This window comes from Sceloporus occidentalis, unplaced genomic scaffold (genome assembly GCF_023333645.1).
Source record: "Sceloporus occidentalis isolate IW3139 unplaced genomic scaffold, rSceOcc1.0.p SCAF_6, whole genome shotgun sequence".
NCBI lineage: Eukaryota > Metazoa > Chordata > Lepidosauria > Squamata > Phrynosomatidae > Sceloporus > Sceloporus occidentalis.
The window spans coordinates 128450526-128472945 of NW_028316986.1; the positions used below are offsets into that span (position 1 = coordinate 128450526).

Here is a 22420-nt window from a genome sequence, read left to right on the forward strand (position 1 = left end):
ATCTGGCCTGGAAAAGTGCACAGCCCAAAGATTTCTTTTCATCATCAGGACTAAGCTCAAAAGCCTTTCTCAAACAAAGAGTGACATGTTTTTCTTCAAGCTTTCTTTGTTGCATGTGTGTATGTGTCTTTCACATTGCCTGCTACTTATGGCAACCCCATGAATTTTATAGGGTTTTGTTAGGCAAGGAATATGTAGACATGGTTTTGCCAGTTCCCTCCTTTGAAATATAGCCGATAGAACCTGAAATCTGCAAAGCACCCTGAGGCCTAATAGAAGATCCCAGTTTGCCATTTGCCCACCGGCTATAGACATCTGCTTAGAAATAAGCATCACTGCATCCAATGAGATTTATTCCCAGGTTAATTAATATCAGCTGGCATCATGTTAGGTACTTACATCATTGTAAAATGACTTACAATTACCTAAGAGTGAATTGCAATGTGGTGCAATACTCACATTCTCAGGAGAGGAGTGGAGTGGATATGGAGTTATGTCTCGCAGACCATTGCACAAACAAAGCTAGCAGAATGGCGATTGTGCAGTGATCCCAATACACAATATGTTTCAATGCACAATACCTCCTCATTCACAATAGGGCATGTTGTGCATTGGGACATGTTGCACATGACATGAGGACATATTGTGCATCAAGACAATGTGCAGTGGAAATCACCACAGTGCAATGAGACATCTTGCATAGTGCCCCACTTTGCATTTATCTTCACAGTTCACTAGCATTGTTACTCATCATCATACAGTAGCCTCTGATGAAGGATGTCAGCCATAGGTTTTAGGGCTGGGAAGAAATCTTGCCATTACCAAGATCCTCACCAAGACCTATCTTGGTACAGCTTTCAAAGAAGCAGCTGTGTTCATTTCTTGCAGCATTAAAGGGAGGAAGAAGGCAGAGAAAAGGAAGAAATATGGTAACACCTTTAAAGCTAACTTTTTTTCCATGAACTTTCATGGACATGAATCCACTTTTTCAGATGCAATACCAAGTGATATTACGGCCTCATGCACAAAGCATATTTATATAGTTGTGGGAGTGGGACTGAATGTAACAGGATTGAGAAGGATGCAAATCATGTCCCTAGCCCTACATTTTCAAAGGGCATGGGGAGGTGATACAGGTTTTTCAGATCTTTACAGCAGCCATTTTAATGTCAAGGTGTGAAAGCAATTTTATTATTATACATTCACACTGACCACTGTAAAGAGCCGAAAAACTTGTATCACCTCCCCCAGCTCTTTGAAAATGTAGGGCAAGGGATGTAATTTGAACCTTTCTGGATCCTCTTACATTCAGTCCCAGTTCCACAACTGTATAAATATGCTTTATACCTGAGGCTTTAATGCCACTCAGTACTGCATCTGAAGAAATGAATTTGTATCCGTGAAAGCTCATGCAAAAATAAAATCCAGTTAGTCTTAAAGGTACTGTCACATTTCTTTCCCCCCTCCCCCTACCTTTGAGAGTCAGTGTGGTATAGTGATCTGATTGTTGGATTAGGACACTGGGAGACCAGTGTTTGAATCCCCGCTCAGCCATGGAAACCCACTGGGTGACTTTGGGCCATCCACACTCTCTCAGTCTCAGAGGAAGGCAAGAGAAAATACTCTCTGAACAAATTCTGCCAAGAAAACCCTGTGATAGGTTTGCCTTAGTGTTGCCATAAGTTAGAAAGACACACAACATACGTTAGAAGACACACAACAACAGCAAAGCTCCCACACATTTCTGATAACATTTATGAACTGGCAAAACCACCTCTGAGTATCCCTTGCCTAAGGAAACCCTATAAAATTCACTGGGTCACCATAAGTCAACAAACAACTTGAATACACATAAGGCACCTATTTGAGTGTTTTCAGCCTCCTCAGAATGACACCCCCATTTTGTACTAAAAAATATTTTGCTTAAAACTCCAGTTTCTATACAAATTTATTATTTCCCCCCTTTATAAAGCTAAGCACAACCAACATAACAAGCACAACAGAGAAGGATGAGTGATAATCAAGACACATGCAATCCATCCCAGACCTACTACTGTTACAAGTTCATGCATGCAACAAGACAATATTTATATCATATTTTCCAGCACTACACATTTTATAGAACCCACTTGTGAAAATGCATAAATTTTCTCTGAGAAGGACTAAAGGGGGGGAGGAAGCTTCTTATCTCATTGCAGCTTAAGGCAAGAAGAAAAAAAATTGAAACAATTCTGTTTGCTGCCATTTTTTTTATCAATACAAGATTTGCATCCCTGAAAAGATGCCCAGTTCTACTGAATATCCTGCACTGATCTAAAATTTCATAACAACGATGATGTAAGAATTCAAAAGCATAGCTGTGTCAGTCTGGAAAATCAGTATGCAAAGGGATCTTGTAGCACCTTTAAGACTAATTGAAAGAAAGAAGCTGGTAGCATGAGCTTTTGTAGACTTGAGCCTACTTGCCTCTGAGGAAGTAGGCTTAAGTCCATGAAAGCTCATGTTACCATCTTCTTTCTTTCAGTAAGTCTCAAAAGTGCTGCAGGATCCCTTTGCATACTGATGATGTAAGTTATAAAAGACACTAGTTAGATCCAACTGTCATTCTCTAGAACAGATCCATGGAATTTACATAAGTGTTGACTTACCAAGCTCCCATTGATTCTGAGAGTGTCCCTTAGCTGGGAACTAAAAACTGGATGTAGGCCAATGCCCAAAAGTAGTTTCTTACCTCCCTTCGGAGAATACAGTGGACCATGACAATGACGAAACCCTGCAATGAATCAAACACAGCAAAGAGTATCTGAAATAATATTGATCTCTTGTCGGTCATCGCCAGAACTGCAGACATCCAAGTCAGAGCCAGGAGAGGCAACACAACACAGGAACTCCAAAGGGATGCCCTAGACAGTGACAGAGAAGAAAGAAAACAGCAACAACCATGTTGTAGAACCATCAATTGACAAATAAAGTCCTGTCTTTACAGATATATCTACAGAAATCTTATTTAAAGATGGCAACTTGTTAGTTAATGTGAAAACCAATGACAATTATAAAGATATATAGATATATAGATACATATAAACTGATTATTTATTGTCTAAACATTAACATCAAATTGAATTAAAATGTGTGGTTGCCATTTCTTTTCTTTTTTCTTTTCTCTTTAAAAATTTAATTCTTTTCAGTATTAGTCGTCATTATTTTTCATCACTGTAGAGGATTTTTTTTTCACATGCACTGTATAAGATTTGTAACAAGAAGATGTAAATGATTAGGACTAACATGGCATTACTGGCGGTGGTGGCTGACAAAGCTGTTGTTGAAATTACTCCACACTTGGCACATTTGAGCGTCAAACCGCTATGAGGCTCACTCATCTGACTGCAAACAAACAGAACACCCACAAAAAAGAACAAAATATTGAATTTTTGTCACCAAAAAAAGGTCACTACTGAAATTTAGCTTTTTAAATATGACGTCATGCAAGAAAATAAAATAGCAAGTAGACTTATTCAGGATGAAATGCTCTAATTTATCATCAAGCTCTGTTTTTATCATACATTGTTTGTTTAACAAGTTTTTTAAAAAAAGAATTAATGCTATTTGGAGGACCAAGGCTTAATTTCATGCAGTTCTTCAATTTAACTTTTTTGAAAGTCCCCCGATGTCCAGAGATTAATGTCAATTGATAACACAGAAGTAAACAAGCACGTGCTAGTGTAAGACACATGAAGTGAATTCCCTCTATTCAGACCACTTAGAAAACTTGTGTGCCCATGGTAATCTCTTTGCTTAGGACAAAAGAATGAGGCAAATGGGTAGAATGGGTTACACACCTTTAATTAAATCAACAAATGAAGATGGAAAATTCTGACTGGTCAAGAATAGTTTAAACAGTGTGCCAGGAATAATATGGATGTGACTAGAGCAGGTTTGATGCAACACTAAGCTGCGTCCTAGTTTACTCTGAATTTATGTTGGGTCTGGATAGAGGGTTAGAAATGTATGGAATTCAATGAGAGTATTAATTCAGACTAGAAAAATGACAATTTAATCTCATTTTAATAAAACACAGTACACAAGCATTAAAATCAACACACACGCACAGATACACATTTTGGTGGAGAGCACTATATCACAGCACCTTATAGAACACTGCATCACAGAACTATATGACACCTAGACTGAGAATTCCTCCTTTTGTATATTATTATAGCAAAATCACTGCCTGGCTATTTCAAATATAAATCTGAATGGAAGGAGTTCTTCTAATCTAATGGATATAAATAACTATTTTTTACCTAATAATTGGTGGGGGAAAGTACTTGAGGGACAAAACTAATTTTCCTCAGTTCTAATCAGCACTGGAGATATAATGCAGCATGACATCTCTTTAACTACCATGGCTCATTGCTATGGAATTCCAGGATTGGTAGTTTTGTGAAACATTTAGCTTTCTCTGTTGGAGAGCGCTGTTGTCACTACAGTTCCCAGGATTCCATAGTTTTGGGCAATGGCTGTTAAAGCGGTGTCCAATCACATTATTTCTGCAGTACAGATGCAGCCTCAGTCTGCCCATAACACCCAATATTTCCCTAACTACCTAAACCTCAAGTGAAGGTTGGCCACGTTGCCTTGTGTGTGTGTCAATTCTGGGAAATGTAACTGACTTTTTCAGGCTCCACTTACAGGACTGGCAGTTTTGGAAGTGTTAATTCTATGCTTTAGGGAAAAAGCACAAGATCAAGAATTCAGAAACCAAATGTTTGAGCAGAAGCTCACAGATCTTTCTGCCTACTGCAATGGTTCAACTGTTTCTAGGGCTATGGGAGGGATGACCAACTTGCCAGATAGACAAACTTCCCCCCTTGCTATTAAAAGGAACAATTTCCTACACATAATATTTGAGTTACATAGTAAGGTGGATTTCATAGAAATAATTAAACCAATAGTGTTAAAAAGTAATGAATTAAATTAATTGCTGTGAAAACATCCTCTTATGCTAGTCAGTAACTCTCAGGTGGAATAAAAATTGCTGGAGGAAAGGAAAATTTCTCTCTCTCTCTCATCAATGGCCATCCCTGCCATAGCCCTAGAAATAACTACACCAACACTTCATTAAAAAACTGAGTAGTTAAATGCCAAAATCAACATAACAATGTTGATTCTTTCTGTTTTCTGTTTTGTTCGAAATGAAAGGTCTTGTGTTACATTCATTTTTACATTCATGCCACTTTTTAGACCACTGAGCAATATACAAGAAAATTTTAATAAAAAAATTAAACAAAAAATGAAAACAATACATATGCAGCCTCTGAGAATACAGGTTAGCTATCACTACCATGTGAAACATTCAGGATCATGATACACTACTGAATTGATCAAAACTATGTCCGTTTTTTCATCTTCTCTGCCTGCATACTCTATGCACGCACAACCTGGGAGTAAGCACATAGAACAAAACGTGGCTCAGTTCTGAGCAGATGTGTATGGAACTGATAGACTATGCTCTGCTCACAGTAAGTGGATAAAAAAAATGGTATCCTCCTCATTAAGGATTTTTTCATATTAAATGAGTTTCTTTCACTGTAGTGAATAGGGCTCCAAGTGGTTGTTTTGTTTCTCACGCTCTGATGAGGCAATGGAAGAAACTAAACATGCCAAGTCTTATGAGTGTTTAGCGCCCCAAACAATTTCACTGAATGAAAACACAGAGCCCTTTTAGAGCAACCCTACAATGTAGAACTCACAAAACTGCCTTACAGGTACTGACTAAAGTAGCCATATCTATTAGATAAAACCACAATTGCTACAATTGTACTCTCTATCATATTAACATTACCAAATTTATTGTGGAATAGGTTTGCACAGATTAGACAGAGCCTGCTTCATCAGATTTATGAGGGGGTTATATTTAGTTGGTGGGTGTGCATAGTCATAAGGACACAGAGGGGTGGAAATCACATGACACCAATGTGATGCCCTGGTTGAAAGAATCATAAATCAGTGATCAGTTGGCTTAACAGATTTGTCTCAGCACACTAATACAGTGTCCTTCAAACAATGCTGTCCTATCAAGAACAGTATTAACAATGGATAATGACATTTCATGGGGTATGATCCATCCAAAGGTCAGCACATATATATAAATCTCACCAGGACAATCCAGTGCTAGTTTAAATTCCACTGAAATAAAAAAGGCTCATTCTAGGAGACTGTATTCTTATTTGGGTAGAAAACTTTCTGACATCTGTTTTGTGGAGAAGGTAGAACAAGGCGATTGAATCCAGCACTCTCTGCCTCTTTTGTGCATCTTTACAACCTGTTTTCTCCCACTACCCATTTGTGTGTTTGATTGCCCATCTAGAGAGGAATACATCAATAGAAGGATAATTCTGGGAATATATAAACCCAGCCTGAATTGGACTGAATGTAAATAGTGGAGCTTATCCCATGGCGTTTTAATTCGGTTTCCCTCTATCTGGATTAAATCTTAATTCAGGGGGCATCCTGATTTTAATTTATTTATTTTTTTAGTTTTTTGCTACCTGAATAGATGCCAGGTCCATCCCTGCTGCCAGAGCTGCTCCTCCTGGCTCTTTTTGGATCTGGGAGTGTCTCAGCTTGAGAAAATGGCCGGCAGAGGACTCCTGGAAGCTGGGATGGACCCAGGCTGTATTCAGGCAGCAAATTAGGCTGCAAAAACCATCTCATAATAACAGGATGCTGCCTGAATTAAGGTTTAAACCCAGTATAGGTAAGCCAAAATAAACCACCATGAGCTAAACTCCAGTGTCTAACCTGAGCTGGATCTTCTCACTGTTTGCAATATGGCATTAATTGCTGCACTGTTACCCCAAAGCATTTCAAACCAGAGAAAAGCTAGAGCAAGTTATAGACATCAGAGGTTTAACAGGGAGCCCAATATATTTCATGTAGCTTTCAATGAGCCATTGCTTAAATTGACCATGATTGAGATTAACCCACTGAGGGCAACCCATTCCTTTAAAGAGCAAATTAGGTTTGCAGTCCTATACCCAGTCTTCCTGGCAGTAAACTCCATTCAGTGCAGCAAGATTTACCTTTCAGTAATAAAAGATACAATTGTATTTTAAGGGTCTATCTTCTTCCTTTGAGCATTAGAAAAATATACTTTGTTGTATTAAGTAAGCTATCTGCAGAGTTATGTGTGCTGAGATGCAGGGTTTTATTCATGGATAGGGATGAGTTGGACGGGCCAGCTCCCCCCCCCCCCCAGCATTTCCTTCCCTGTTCAGATCCTTGTGGTATCTTACATAAATCCAAAACTGCATTGAAGTGGTACTGGAAGAAGAAGGGAAAATTTGAATTTCCCTTCTCTTTTTCTTCTGTGATCGGATATCATATCGAATACACACCCATTTAATCACTGGCTTAGTAAGGAATGCTAGCCAGGTGAGGGCATGGAACTTCAAATGGACAATTGTTGCTGGCAGAATTGGGATAGAGCACTTGAATGTTCCTCCACAACCAGGAGAGTAACAAAATCCAGAACCTGGAAGCCTTAGCTTTAGCACTAGCTAGGCTAGCATTAAACAAAATTAATTTCTTGACATTAATCTATTATGCAATTAAGTCATAAAGCTAATAATTACTAAAATAGTTAAGCTTTTAGTCATTACATTTAAAAAATCTAAAATGACCAAAAATGGTTTTTATTGTCCTAAGTCAATCCTTCCCTCACCATACTTAACTGGAATAATGAGAAATTTTAATTATTCCTTTAAAACTCAACATTGGTGAGCTATGATAAAAATAGTGAATTTTAATACTCTGGTTACTTTTCGGATTGTATAAATATTTTGCTTTTTAAAATAGTGAATTTTAATTTTTTTGTTGAAATTGTTAATGAAGTGGGGGGCAAATTAAACGTTAACAAATTATTTTCAAGTTTTGAGCCAAAAAGACTATCAAAGGAAGGATCCTTCTTCCATGCCAAGTATAAACATGCAATATTATTTTCTATTTTTGCTGGACTAGTGGCATCACTGCAGAGATATGTGTGTGCGGGTGCAGACCGCACCAGGTGACACCTCAGACAAGGAGTGCCTGGTTGTTCTTCTTCTGCTGCTGCAGGGGTGTGTGTGGTACTGCTGCCGGAGCCTGCCACTACTCTGCTGCTGTGGCTCTCAGGGGAGCCAAGTTGACTGAGAAAGGGGAACAAGTGCATACTTCTTCTTCCTTTCCCACTACCCTGGATGTCTGGGCTGACTGAACCAAGGCAACAGAGGAGGGAAGGGTCCTGTGTGCTCACCCCTCCTTCCCCATTGTCTCGGCTCACTCGCCAAAGCTGGGCAAGGTGCCAGGGATGGAGGGGCAAGCACATATGCATGCACCCCTCCTACCTTCCCCAGTGCCTTGCTTGCCCAGCCACCCTCCTGACAGGCCTGGGAGGGCATTTGGGTGCTGGGTGGGCTCAAAGCACAGCTAGGCAGCCACACCAGGTGACACCAACACTAGGGGTGCCACTGTTCTGGACTATAAATCTGCTGTACATGCCACATCCCAATGATGTGATACATTTCTTCTCATAGATAAAAACAGAATTCTCCTGCTTGCCTTCTGATTGTACTCTTGGACTACAGAAAACAGTAGTCCAGGCTACATTAATTTCAATCTTCCAGGGATAGTCTGCTGGCTGGGTACTACAAAGCTGAAAAACGTGTTTACATACTTATTTGCACACACAATCGAACTATCATCCAGTTTTTCTTAGTGGGCTTGAGGTCATTCTAAAAGGGAGGATATCTTAAGCAATCAACATTAGGTGTAAATCTTAATAGCCATCCATACAAAGTCTTTTTGGATTATAGAAAAGCAAAGAATTTGATGTGCAGAATCATCACTTAGGCATCTGAATGATTCAACAGCACTATATTTAATACCACTGTACTTGTGTTTTATTATTTTACTGTTGCTCAGTCACATTTCCTTAGGGTAATGTGATGGCAGTTTTCAAGATGAGTAAAATCAATTAGATTGTTAAACTAAGACAAAAGTTTCACAATGCAATCAAATAAATCTGTGTTTGGTGAATATAATATACAGAGAGACAGAGAAAATTGAAAATAAGTAATATATCTTCAGTAGGCCTGGGGAAAAAATTCCCAACATCTGCTTACCCCGCTCTGTGTTTGAGTTTTTTATCTAGGATTCCATCTCTGGAAACAAGTTTATTAAATACCAGAATGCCAATCACCATGTTGACCTGTTAAATATAAAATAAATAGACAAAAAACACACAGAGTTGTCCTTTTAGTGAAAACAAATGGCATTAACTAATCCCAGCAGCTTTGATATAGACTTTTAAAACAACAACAAGAATAGGTTGAGTATTCTGACCCAGCAATTGGTTGGCCCCCTACAAACTGGAGAGATGGAAGGATCCATCTTGAGGGTGTAAATATGTATACTTTATGGTGCTATACATGAGTAATGCAACCAAGATATAAAACAAATAAGGATTCCCAAACCAGATATGTGGAGGCATTTGTGCTCAACTGTATGGCTAGAAAATATCCAGATTTGGTTTGTAACTACGTCTTGCAAGTACAGGAGATCCCTCAAAATCCTACACAGGACAAATGGATCCTAATCTCATCCAATGTCTTGATGCAGATGTGAACAAACATTCACGTTGTAAATGCAACAAACTCCAGCAGTTAAAGATGCCTAAGAGAGAGAAGCCGCGATAGAATTAAATATTTTTCAGTTACCCAAAGTCTCTTCATCTCTTATTTATCTGTACTCTAGGTTAGGAATATCAGTTGAAAACTGATATTCTTAGGGAGCTTTCCACTTTTATTCATTTCGTACCCTTATTCTCTTTTTTATTAAATTTAGCACCCTCAGATAGCTTTCATATTTTTACAAAAGATTTTACTATAAAATATTAAATTTGTTTGTTTGTTTAGCCACTGGGGCCTTTACTCCTTAATCAGAATTGCTAGCTGCTACACACGTATATTCTCCCCCAAGCACATATCTATGGATATGTCACTGCAAAATCCCCATTTCTGGAGCAAATATAGACAAAACCACTTGTGGTATACTACCACCTCTGTGCTAGGGCAATGAATTGTGATTTTAATTTTGAATTACAAATGAGAAGGGCTGTCTCAGTGGCTGCTCCCAAACTCCAGAGCTCTCTTTCCAACAAAGCTGGAAAGGTGTCTTCCTCATTGTCCTCCAACTGGCTTTTGAAAACAAAATATTTTTAAAGAAAGGACTTTAATAGGGTGCTGTACTGCTTTTAATTGTACAGTTTTGAAAAATTGCTTTTTGGTATTCTCATTGTATATTTTTATTTGTTTTTAATGTTATTGTCAGCTTAATTTCAATTTAATGTAAACCTTTTGCAGGTTTTGGAAGATTGCACAGCCAAAATAAGTGTCTTATTCCTGACAAGATAAGGTCACCTTATGGGTTGCTATTGGGTGTGATCACACCCCAAAATGCTGTCAATGTTACAGGGTGACTACAACCTGTCCCTCAGCCACGCTTAGCCAGCCGATTTTGAAGTACGGAAGCTTGTAGTAGCCCAGAGACAGCAGCAGCGTTTGGGTGTGTGATAACACGCGATAGCAACTCATAAGGTGACCTTAGCCCTTTGGGGATACGATGCTTATTTTGGCTGCGCAATAATCTCCTTAGCTGTATTATATTTGTTTAAGTTGGCAAGCTGCTTTGATTCCTGGTTTTGTAGGGGAAAGGCTTTGTAGGGAAAAGGTGAATGAAGTTAACATAAATGAAATTAACAATGGCCCTATACAGACAGGCCAAATTAAAGCTGTTTCGGGCCACTTTGGAGGTATGCTGTTTAAATGATGCATTTGTCCTAAGAGTCTGGAAGCTACACAAAAGCTGTGCTCCAGTCCTCAGGATTGGATTGTGGCTTTGGCATGGCTTCTGGACTCTTAGGATGCATGCATCATTTAAACAGCATACCTCCAAAGTGGCCCGAAGCAGCTTTATTTTGGCCTGTCTCTATGAGGCCAAAAGTAAGAATACCAAAAATAGTTTAGGGGCAGAGCATATGATTTTCATGCGGGATATCACAAGTCTAGTCTTAGATTCTCCATTCAAAAGGCTCAGGTTACAGATGATGGGAGAAGCATCTGCCTCAGACTTGAATGAACTGCTCCCTGTCAAATTAGGTAATACTGGGCAGTACAGATCAATGATCTTATGAGATACATCAATATGTGGTATATGATAGCATACTTGGGCTTTGTATTGGAGCTGTAACAGATCTTTACATGAAATGATTTTCCCTATTAATATCTCACTGATTGCAAAGTCATAATCAAAGCATTAACAACAATTACTGAGTACAAAGTAGAGATTAGAATACAATCCTATCCAAACTGTTTTTAGAGCTGATATTGGTGTTTCTAAAAATCCATAGATGAAGTGTCTCATTTTGATTTTGAAACCAATTCATATTGTCTGAGTGCTGTATGGGTTTATTTTTTAAAAAATATTCCATAACTGAAAAATAATTAACATTAATCCGCTTTTGAGCTGATCAGAATACTTGGCCATTCTTCTAAATAATTAATCGCTTGACAAAGCTTTCTTGAACACATTTTCTAGCTCACTCAGAGACTCACAGAGGTGCCACAGGATTCTCTGTAATTGTAAAAAAACCCTCACACGGCCATCGTACCAGAAATATATACACATTCTATTTCTCACAAGATATTTCCGACTGATGCTACCTTCAGAAAGTTTTAAATTTATTGGCTATACGGACCATACAATTCTCTTGTTGGAACAGCTTCCTTGGCTTCTGGACTATTTCCAGACACAATTCAAAGTGTTTTTAATGACCTACAAAGCCCTATATGGCACAGGTTCAGGTTATCTGAAGGACCGTATCTCTCTATACGAGCTTGTCTGGGTGCTGAGATCTTCAGGGAAAGTCTTCTCTTTCTTTAACATCCTCACAGGTTCTTCTGGTGGGGACACAGGAGCTGGCATTTGGTGGCTGCTTGCCATCTCTGAAACTCTCTCCCCAAAAGATTAGACTGGCACCCTCCTTACTATCCTTCCACAGGCAGGTAAACACTTTATTTTTGACAGATCTTCCTGGGCTGACTGCTCAGGGGAAATGGGCATTCCCATCCTGAGTTATTTGTATTTGTTGTGGTTCTTTTTAATTGTCTCTTAAACTCCTTTTATTGATAGATTAATTATATTTTTAACTTTTGAAGGATGTAAAATTTTAGCTGGAAAAAATGTAGGAAATACCAACAAGAACAACAACTTGTTATTCAATTTATATCCTGCCTTTGCTTTGGCAGGAGGCCTAAGGCAGAATAAAGTATAGATTAAAACAAATTACATCTAAAAGCCTGATAATAAACAAGTTTTTTCAAGACCATTAAAAACAGTAATTCAAAACAGTAAGAAACATAGCAGAGATAAGGAAGGAAGAAAGGAAGGAGGGAAGCTAAGTTTGGTCTATTTTTAATGTTTTTTTTAAATTGTAAGCTGCTTTGAGTCCCATTGGGCGGGGGGGGGGCAGGTTTTTGTTGTTGTTGTTGTGATTGTTATAGTGGTGATAGGTTTGCCTTAGGGCTGCCATAAGTTAGAAGATACATGAAGTCACACAACAACAAAGATAGGAAAGGTACAGAACACTTCTGATCAAAATAAAAAGGTCTTTATCTGTTAGTGAAATGAGAATAGAGTGAGGACCAAGCAGGCCTCCCATGAGAGTGAATTCCACAGCCTTGGAGCAGCCACAGAGAAGACTGTCTATTGTATCTTCAACAAACATGCCTGTGATGGTGGAAAGTCCTCACCCAAAGATCATAAAAATAGGGCCGGCTCTTATAGGAACATAGGGTCTTTTAAAAAGCCTGGACTTAAGCTGTATAGTGTTTTATAGGTGATAACCGGCAGTTTAAATTCTGCTGTGAAACAGATTAGTAGACAAAAATACTGTAACAAGTGCTACTCTTATTTTCAGCAACCTCATACAGTCAACCTTCCTTATCCACCGATTCAACCATCCACAGCTTGAAAATATTCAAAAACACACCAGGCCCAGAAATGTGTAAAAATCATTCAAACTCATAAATGGCTGGATAGTTACTTTCTCTTTGAATTCTCGGGGTTTGGGGTTGAAGATGGTCTCGGGTACCCCCACAACCTGTTATGTGCAAAATCCAACAAGCCCAGAGGTTCCCTGGATGGCATGAATTTTGTTTCATCAAGTAATTATGATGGCTGTGTGGGTTAGCTGAACTTATTCTTTCAGGTCTGAAGAAATAAGTATCATTGAGTACTCCAGGATGGGAAAGCGTATACAGCTTTTACAGAACGAAAGATAAAAAGTGGGGCGGTTGAAGCAGATAACAGCAGGACCTTCGCCGTACCCTAACACGCACTCTCTCTGGGTGAGATGTGTGGTCTCTACATCCAACATCACAGGATCTAGAATGACCCAACTCCCCACTCTCTTTCTCCCCTGGCGATCTCTATATCACCTGAACATTTGGGTAGTTTGGTAGGCAGAGAGGAGCACGGTCTCCTCCTTCTGGTTCTGCCAATCTAAAGAGTCCCAGCATCAGAACCAACCCACTGGATTGTAAAAAGCCACAATGTGCACACTGTACAGGACATGCCAGTGCTAATACATTTGTAGCTAGACAGAGGATGAGGGTGAATCAAGGCAGTGGGCAGAAGTAAAAAAGACCTTCACTGTCATAGGCTTTGCCAAGTGAGGAATGTGTGTACCTGGGAGAATTATCTGGAGAGAAGCTGGTGTTTTGACCAAGTCAGGATTGATTAATATAGGCAAGTAGCTTGATTGAGCAGGTTGCTCATGATGACATTCAAATGACCCAGATTAGTTGTGCCATCATTTTGAAAGTGTAGGCATATTTGGCACTCATCCAGGATATTGTGTTTTAAAGTATTCAGCCACAGATTTTATGAGGGGAAAGAAATGCTTGATTCTGACAAGAAGACAGTTTATGAAAAGTGGCGCTGTTCTCTTTCATTTGGATTGCTGAAGTGTATGAGATAGTTAAGGATTATTCCTCGTGCAGTGTGTTAGTTAAAAAGCAACCAGGCAAAAATATAGATTCTTTGGGGCCTGAAAGTGCCTCAGAGCCAATAAATATATGTTGGGTTCAGCACCAAGTCAATTCACTTCAAAAGGATTAGCAAAACTGGGAGGCAGATCTGCATTCAAAATTTTCAGAGGATCAATAGACATGCAGTCAGCATTCTGTGTGTGTACATGAGTTGAGGGAAGGAGTATTAAACAAGCAAAGGACTGAAGCCTTCTTAAAATGTTGGTGCTTTTACTTGGATTTATTATTCCAAAGGGAAGAAGGTGAGGAAAAAAGGTAAATGTGCATACTTTCTTCCTTTTTTTGATTTTCCAAATTTCATCTCAAGGTGACCTCCCCACCCATCCCTAATAATCAGACAAAGAGCTCCACAGGAGCTTGCTGTAAAGGAACAGAACATACACCAGGACTGCAAGGTAATGATGTTCACTATGGTTGCAGGCCTAAACTCATTTACCTGGGAGTAAACTCCAGAGAACATAATGCAAATTACCTTTTAATAAACATGTTTTTGTGGCTCATTAAATTAGTAGATAGGGGACTGTTTGGAAATGAAGATGACTGAATAATTGCTTCTGGTGGTGGCTATGGACTGCCACAAGAGGCAGCAATGACTCCTAATGAACCCTTTCTCAGACCCTGAATGATAACTATATGGAGCGATAAATGCCTCCTTTCTGAAAATGTCTTGGTACAGGTGGTTGCTGATAAGCTCCAGACTCTCCCTGGTGGAACTGGTGTTGCGTCTTTAAATTAGAGCCTAGTCCTGGTCTTGGCACAAAAATTGTCCTTGCCACCTTGTATGATGACCTGTATCATACAGGAAGTGTAAACCTGTTGGTTCACTTGAACATCTTTTGATACCATTGATCCTTTAATTAAGTATTTGATTTGGGAGTTAGCATCCTGCTTTGCCTTTGGTGTCCTACTTGGACGGTCAACAAACCCTTTCAAAGACTGTTGTCTAAGGCCAAACAATAGTTCTTTTTACCCTTCAATCATACACTTGGTTACTCAACCACAATGGAAAAAAAATCTATAGTGTGAACATCTTCTTTGCTTGGGCATAGATAGAGCTACGCCAGGGACTGCTGCTGTTATTCACATTGCTGTATTCTAAGAAATGGGCATCCATGTGGTTGCTTCATACTAACGTCCTATGCATAGTTGTGTAAGTTCTGGCCCAATCACATGGAGGAAAGGAGTGCTGCCAATTTAGACCAATTGCAAGGGTGTGTGTACAGAGAAGGGAAAATGAGAACATTGCCCCTGAATAAGAATTCTGCCTCCCTATTAATTTTTCTTCAGTCCCCCCATTTCTAACATTGCAGACAGTGAGACACTGAAATTTATTTACACTTTGAACTTTTTTATTTGGTAACTTTGATTGCTCCTTTTCTTTGGATGCCCAAACTGTATTTCTCAATGCTAAACTGAAGTTTTAAATTGCTGCAATACTACAAATTTGGGGGCTAAAGAAAAATTTCACCAGCGCAGGGCATGATTCTTGTTTGAGAAGGCAATTCTATTATCCCATCCCTCTGTCACTACATCTCTGGCTAATTCCTATCTAGTTAATTCCTCTTTGGCTTCCTACCTTTTTTCCAGGATGGTTGGGCAAATACCATGCATCTGATTGAATCTAGAGAAGTATTTTAATATGCAGGTTGATTATAGTGTTTAAGTCATAAAGCATAATTTCTGTCTGGCAGATCAGGGACCCTTTAGGAGATAAAATGGCAGTAACAAGATTTTGAACTAATCACTGGAGACTTGAATGCTAAAGTTGGCAACAAAGGAAAATCAAAAAGAGTAGGAAGATTTGGATTAGGAACAAGAAACAAAGCAAGAGAGCATCTGAAAGAATTCTGTGAGGCCAACCATCAATTCATTGCAAATACTTGCTTTATACAACCAGATAGCAGACTATACACCTGGATATCACCAGATGGTAAACACAAAAACCAGATAGACTACATAAGTGAAAGTAGAAGATGGAGAAGCTCTATCCTTGTGGTCAAAATCAGACCAGGAAATGACTGTGGCACAGACCACGAACTGCTCAGAACAAAAATCAGAGTTAAGCTGAAGAAGAAAGCAAAAACCATCATTACTAAAAAATATTATCTGGATAACATTTTAGATGAATTCAAGGACAATGTAAGAAACAGATTTGAACTATTGAGTATAATCGACCAGGAATCAGAAGAACTGTGGACAGAGGTCAAAGACATAATTAAAGATAAATGCAAAAAACCACTAACGGTGGCCAAAAAGAAAGATAAGAAACAATGGATGGCAGATGAAACACTTCATGCAATACAAGAAAGAAGAAAAGCAAAAGCAAAAGCCAAAGGAGATAGGAAAAAATCCAGAAGTATGAACACAATTCTCCAGCGTCTGACATGCAAAGATAAGGAGAAATACTACAATGATCAATACAGAAAACAACAAAAAGGGAATAACGAGAGACCTCTATAAAAAAATCCAAGAAATTAAAGCCAAGTTCAAACTGAGGGTAGGGATGCTCTATGGAGAAAAAAAGAACATTATACAGGAACAAGAAGAAATAAAAAGATGCTGGAGGCAATACACAGAAGAGTTATACAAAAGACATGATGGAATGAATGATATTTGGAATGAGGAGCCATATGAAGATGAACCCCAAATTCTAAGAAGTGAAGTGGAATCTGCAATAAAGGTAACGGGAAAAAATAAATTATTGGGAACAGATGATATCCCAATTGCAGACAGATGCTAACAGAAATATGCCAACAAATATGGAAAACAAAGTGGTGGCCAAAAGACTTGAAATGCTTGATATACATACCAATCCACAAGAAAGGAGATACAAAAGACTGCAGCAACTATAGGACTATAGAAGTAATCTCACATGCAAGCAAAATAATGCTCAAAATTCTGCAACATAGAACCCAACCATACATGGAGAGAGAAATTCCAGAAGTGGAAGCAGGATTCAGAAAAGGAAGGGGCACTAGGGACCACACTGCAAACATGCAATGGCTAATGGAGTGCACCAAAGAATTCCAAAAAAGAATCGGCATCTGTTTTATAGACTACAACTAAGCATTTGATTGTATAGGTCACAAAAAGCTATGGAATGCACTCAAAGACAAGGGCGTGCCACTACAGCTGATAGTCCTGATGAGGAATCTGTACCAAGGACAAGAGGCCACTGTCAGAACAGAATTGGGGGAAACAAAGTGATTTTAAAAAGGCAAAGGGGTTAGGCAAGGCTGCATCCTATCACCTTACTTGTTTAACTTACATGATGAAAACATCATAAGAAAAGCAGAATTAGAATCAGAAAAAGGAGGAATGTAGATTGGAAAAGATACTAAAGAGCAAAGACATACAACTCAGCACTAAAGTCAGAATTGTTCAGGCCACTGTATTCCCAATTACTATGTATGGATATGAGAGGTGGATAGTGAAGGAAGCAGACAGAAAGAAAATCAACTTATTTGAAATGTGGTGCTAGAGAAGAATGCTGAGGATACCGTGGACAGCCAAGAAGACAAACAAATGGGTTCTTGAACAGATCAGACCAAAGCTGTCCTTGGAAGCAAAGATTATCAAGTTGAGACTACCGTACTTTGACCACATAATGTGAAAGGATGGATCACTAGAAAAAAAATAATGCTAGGAAAGGTAGATGGTAGAAGAAAGAGAGGAAGATGGAGGGAGGATGACACATACCAGATGGATAGACTCAATCAAGGAGGTTGTGGGTAAGGGCTTGCAGGATCTGGGCAAGGCATTCTTGGAGATGTCTCATCTAAGGGGTCGCCATGAGTTGAAGCCAACTCAAGGGCAGCTATAGGAAGCAAAGTGATGGGGATTGGGAATATAAAGGAAGGAAGGGGAAAGGTTTATTACAACAGGATTACTCTGTACAACGAAGCATTTCTTGTTACTGGAAAAATGATTTCATGACAAAAGAAATAGATGAGTTATCAGCATAATCTGAAAATGTTTTCACTATATTTTTGTTTTACTAGGATATGTCACTGGTGACCTTGGGCAATTCACTCTCTCTCAGCCTCACAGAATGGCAGTGGCAACTCCTTTCTGAAGAAATATGTCAAGAAAACACTATGATAGGTTTGCCTTGGGGTTGCCATAAATTGGAAATGACTTGAAGGCAACAACAACAAGGAGAAAAGAATATTACACAGTCTCAAGATACAAATATAGATGCATGAACTGGGCATCTCTCTTTAAGGCTGCAATTCTATACATATCAGGGAGTGAGCCTAATTGAATTCAACACAATGAAACTTACTTCTGTGTAGATGTAAATTCATCTCATTTAGTAGAAGACTAAGCAACTGAAATCTGTTTTCAGAACGTCCAGAGTAAAATTGAGCACATCAACTCAGAAATTCAGGTACATATACATATATGCATTACTAGGGCTATGTAAAATACTGAAGGTGAGTTTAATGTTTACCAGGACAACAGCAGCTGCAGGTCCAACAAAAGCATAGAGAAGTCCTCCTTCAAGAGACAGCCAGCAACTGGAAAGGACATTAGAAAAGAACTAATACAAATTAATAAGGTGTAGCATTTTTCTTTGTTTCTCCCCCTGCTCATGCAATAGCGTTTCAGTCAAAGGTTTAAGGTATTTTCATTAAAAAACACTCCAGAAAATTTATATTTTCAACATCTACAAACTATTTATAATATTAGCATAAATGACAAACATATTTGCTTGTAATGTATGTAATGTAATGTAATGAAGTGAAGAACATTTCTGAGAAAAAGAAAATTCATTTACCATTTTAGCCTACAGTTTTATGCTTACTGAAATTCTTAAAATTGACATATTATTTTTAAAATGTTATCTTATTTTCTTTGTTTCTCCTCTCTCAACCCAGGATTTTCTCTGCCCCGTCCCGGTTCTGTCCATTCTCTCTTGCTGCCCCTCATTCCTGGAACCTTCTTCCTCTGCATGCACGGCTCATCACTTCCCTAACCAGCTTTAAGGCTGAGCTGAAAACCATATTGTTTAGGGAAGCGTTCTCAGGGAATTTGTGATTGTCATCTGGCTGTCTGACAATATTTGATGTGATGTGATTGTTTTATATTTGATGTTTTTAAGTTGTTTTTCTTCTCTATATGGTAATTTTATCTATTCCTCTTTTTAATTGTTATTATCTTAGAATGTACGCCTTGGGCAGGCTTTTATATACTCTTTAATTTTACCGATTTTGTACAGTGCTGTGTATAATTACAGCGCTTTAGAAATAAAGTTTAATAATAATAATAATAATTTGTGTGCTTTTCAAGTTATCAAACTATAGCAAAGATTAAATCTTCTTTTTTAAAAAAAATTCTGGGGTGAGGGCTTTTATAGTTCTAAAATAACTTTTAATAGTTTTGATCTTAAAATTATCTTGCTAGTTTCCAACATTCACACTGTACTGAAGGCATCTTCTAAGGACTGTAACTAAAGTTTGCAAGGAATGCATCTACATTGTAGAAATAATGCAGTTTGATACCACTTTAAGTGTTATAGTTCCATCCTTTGGAATCCTGGGATTTGTATTTTACAAGTACTTTTACAAGGTCTATAGCCTTCTCTGTCAAAGAGTGCTGGTGCCTCACAAAACTACAAATCCCAGGAGTCTATAGGAGGGAGTCATGCCAGTATATACAGTATACATACACCTGAGGAAGGTAACTCATGGAACCGCTCTTTTTCTTCTCTTTCTTTGACCCTGTCACCCATGAAAATCATTCCCTGTCATTCATGAAAACTGATTGTGCATTTAATTGCAGTGTGAGGACATTATTACTTGAAACTGGATAGAGGGAGCTTGAGACCATGAATCATCATGTGCCATAAACCTTCCCTTCTCAATTTTAGGTGACACTTGTGGTGTCATGGCAGACAGTCCACAATTCTTAGGAGACCACCACTCCAACCCTCTGAAAGATTTTCAAGGTAGATGTAGGGTCTAAAGATAGACTGGATGCCCAAACTACTCTCTATTTGTGCAGCCACTAGATATGACCCAAAGGCCTAAATACAATTGCTAGTCCTGTTACAATAGACCCATTACGTAAATTGCTGACTGGTAAATTAATTCAGGGGGGCTACTCTTGGTGGGACTATCCAACTGGAATTAATGCAGAGTAGTACTGAGAGATTAACAATGTAATCCTATGGCACGTCTCTTCATATATAAGACTCATTGAGTCTATGAGGTTTTCTCCCAGGCACTTGGGTATCAGCTTGCAATCAAGTGAAAGGCTTGATTTACTACACTTGAACTTAGCCAAAAGGCTGAGAAACGATTTGATTTAAATAATTTTCTCTTAATGCTTTATTGATAACTCACTTTCCAAGATACTTGTGAAACAGACAGCAAGTCATTCCACTAAAGTTCTGAATAATTTGCAGTAATATTAATGACTTTCATGGAATATGGGTAGTGCTTTCTTTCTCTCTCTCTTAAAGGTGTTCTTAATTCCTCTGCATTCCCTAGGGATCTAAATATTTCACTAAAGTAAGTAGTTTTCTCCCAGCTGCAGCAGAAAATGAATATTCCTTCATAGTACTCTTCCTGTATTCAAACCTCTTGATATGTGGCACAGGAATTATTCATCTGAGAAAAATACATAATTTTGCAAACACACACACACTTTATGCACTGTAGGATATCGTCTCCTGTGCAGGAAAGCCACTTTTGTTGGGGGGGGGGGCAGATTTTACATCAAAAATATGTTTTTTTCTCTGTAAAACAATTGCTGCACAAGATGTTGGGGCTTCAAATACCAGAAGAAAATTATGTAGAATTCTTGCTGGTCTACTCTTCTTCTTACTGAGGATCCTGACTGTTTGGCAAACCTTTTTTTTGTTTTTGTTGAAATCTGACAATGAATACTTATGAATATTCTTTCTGTTCCTGTTCTGGGTATCTTAAGGGAAATGTAAGGTGTTCTTCACTCTCTGAAAACTTTAGCTAATTTGCTCATTGTCTGGGAAAAGAATTGGCAGGATGCTTTACAGGCTTTAACTCACTTTTCATCCACTGCTAATGAACCTTCCTGGGCTTCTCTACATTGATTCTTGAGCCAAGGCCAAAAGGTGAGATGGATATCTGGATGACTGGCCTTTCCTCCACATGACAAAAAAACCGATATGTCTCTTCGTACCTCAATGCCTTATTTCTAATGGTGTCTAAATGGAGCTAATGGTGTGATGAGCTCTGGCTACCACTGAAAGGACCCTTGGATGGACCCTGTTTCTATTCTGTCATCTTTTATTAGACAAGTTATCTGTGGTTCTCCATATCTAGCACATGTCCTACATAATGGTCATTTTTCTCTCTACCAAATCCTGTTTGCCTTTCCATCTTAAGTCCTGCAGAACAGTAGTTCACGAAGAAGCAAAGGTTCATATCCCAATACAACTCTGCTGATAACAGCTTTCTATGCCTACTTAGAGAGAATGTTAATAATAGTGAACCAATGGAAAACAGGAATGTAAACCTGGGAGGCTCTATATTAAAAGTAACTGATTTTTTAAGATACCAGACCATCTGTACTAATGACATACAGGTCCTACCATTAGGCACTGAACCATTAGGATAGGAGATTTGGAGTGTCATGAAAGGACAATGAATTGTTGGCTGTATTTCTACACCCAGAGATAGGAAGAGTTGTGGACTTTTTCTGCTTCATGGGCCAGAATAACTTCACTGGACTCTGGTTTGACTTGAAGTGGAGGTTGCCACTTGCTATTCTACCTCTGGTAGCAAACTATCTAGGGCCAGCCCTGGAGATAGGCTAGCAAACCTCAACATTTGGTACCTGTATCATACCTTGTCATGAACAATATGCTATCATGCAGCACTTTACTGCCACTAAGAAACATTTCCCCTCATCTGGCCTATATAGGTCAAAATTATACCTCAGATTTATAACATGCACAGGTATTATCCCACCCTTAAACAATTTTCACATCATCAAAAACAGAAAAGCAGCATTTATTTATTATTTATTTGTTCTATTTATTCAATTTTTACCCTGCTTTTCTCCTGGCATGGGAACCTAAATAGGTTACAATAATTTAAAATAAAATAGCTGGAATCTTATTTTACAAAAGTTAAAAAAACCTAAACAACAAATACATTTAAAAGTACATGGTTAAAATCAGTTTAAAATACAATTAAACATAATTTACAAGATAAAAACACAGCACACCATTTTGAGCACCCTTCTGCCATGTGGCTATACATTTTCGTGGGAGATATGTTCCG

At 38.5% G+C, this 22420-nt stretch overlaps 1 protein-coding gene across 4 annotated transcripts in view; it reads right to left on the reverse strand.

Annotated features, from left to right (window-relative positions):
* Window positions 1-22420, reverse strand: part of LOC149311395 (adhesion G protein-coupled receptor B3) — a 640955-nt gene that overhangs the window by 51339 nt on the left and 567196 nt on the right. For 3 of the 4 annotated variants that reach the window (XM_089530992.1, XM_089530988.1, XM_089530989.1), the window contains 4 exons: window positions 18604-18670; window positions 9165-9250; window positions 3286-3384; window positions 2732-2903 (listed from right to left, as the gene is read on the reverse strand). In XM_089530992.1, the coding sequence (XP_089387118.1) occupies window positions 2732-2903; window positions 3286-3384; window positions 9165-9250; window positions 18604-18670 (424 nt within the window). The remainder of the gene's footprint in view (window positions 1-2731; window positions 2904-3285; window positions 3385-9164; window positions 9251-18603; window positions 18671-22420) is intronic. The other variant, XM_089530991.1, reaches the window with a different exon arrangement.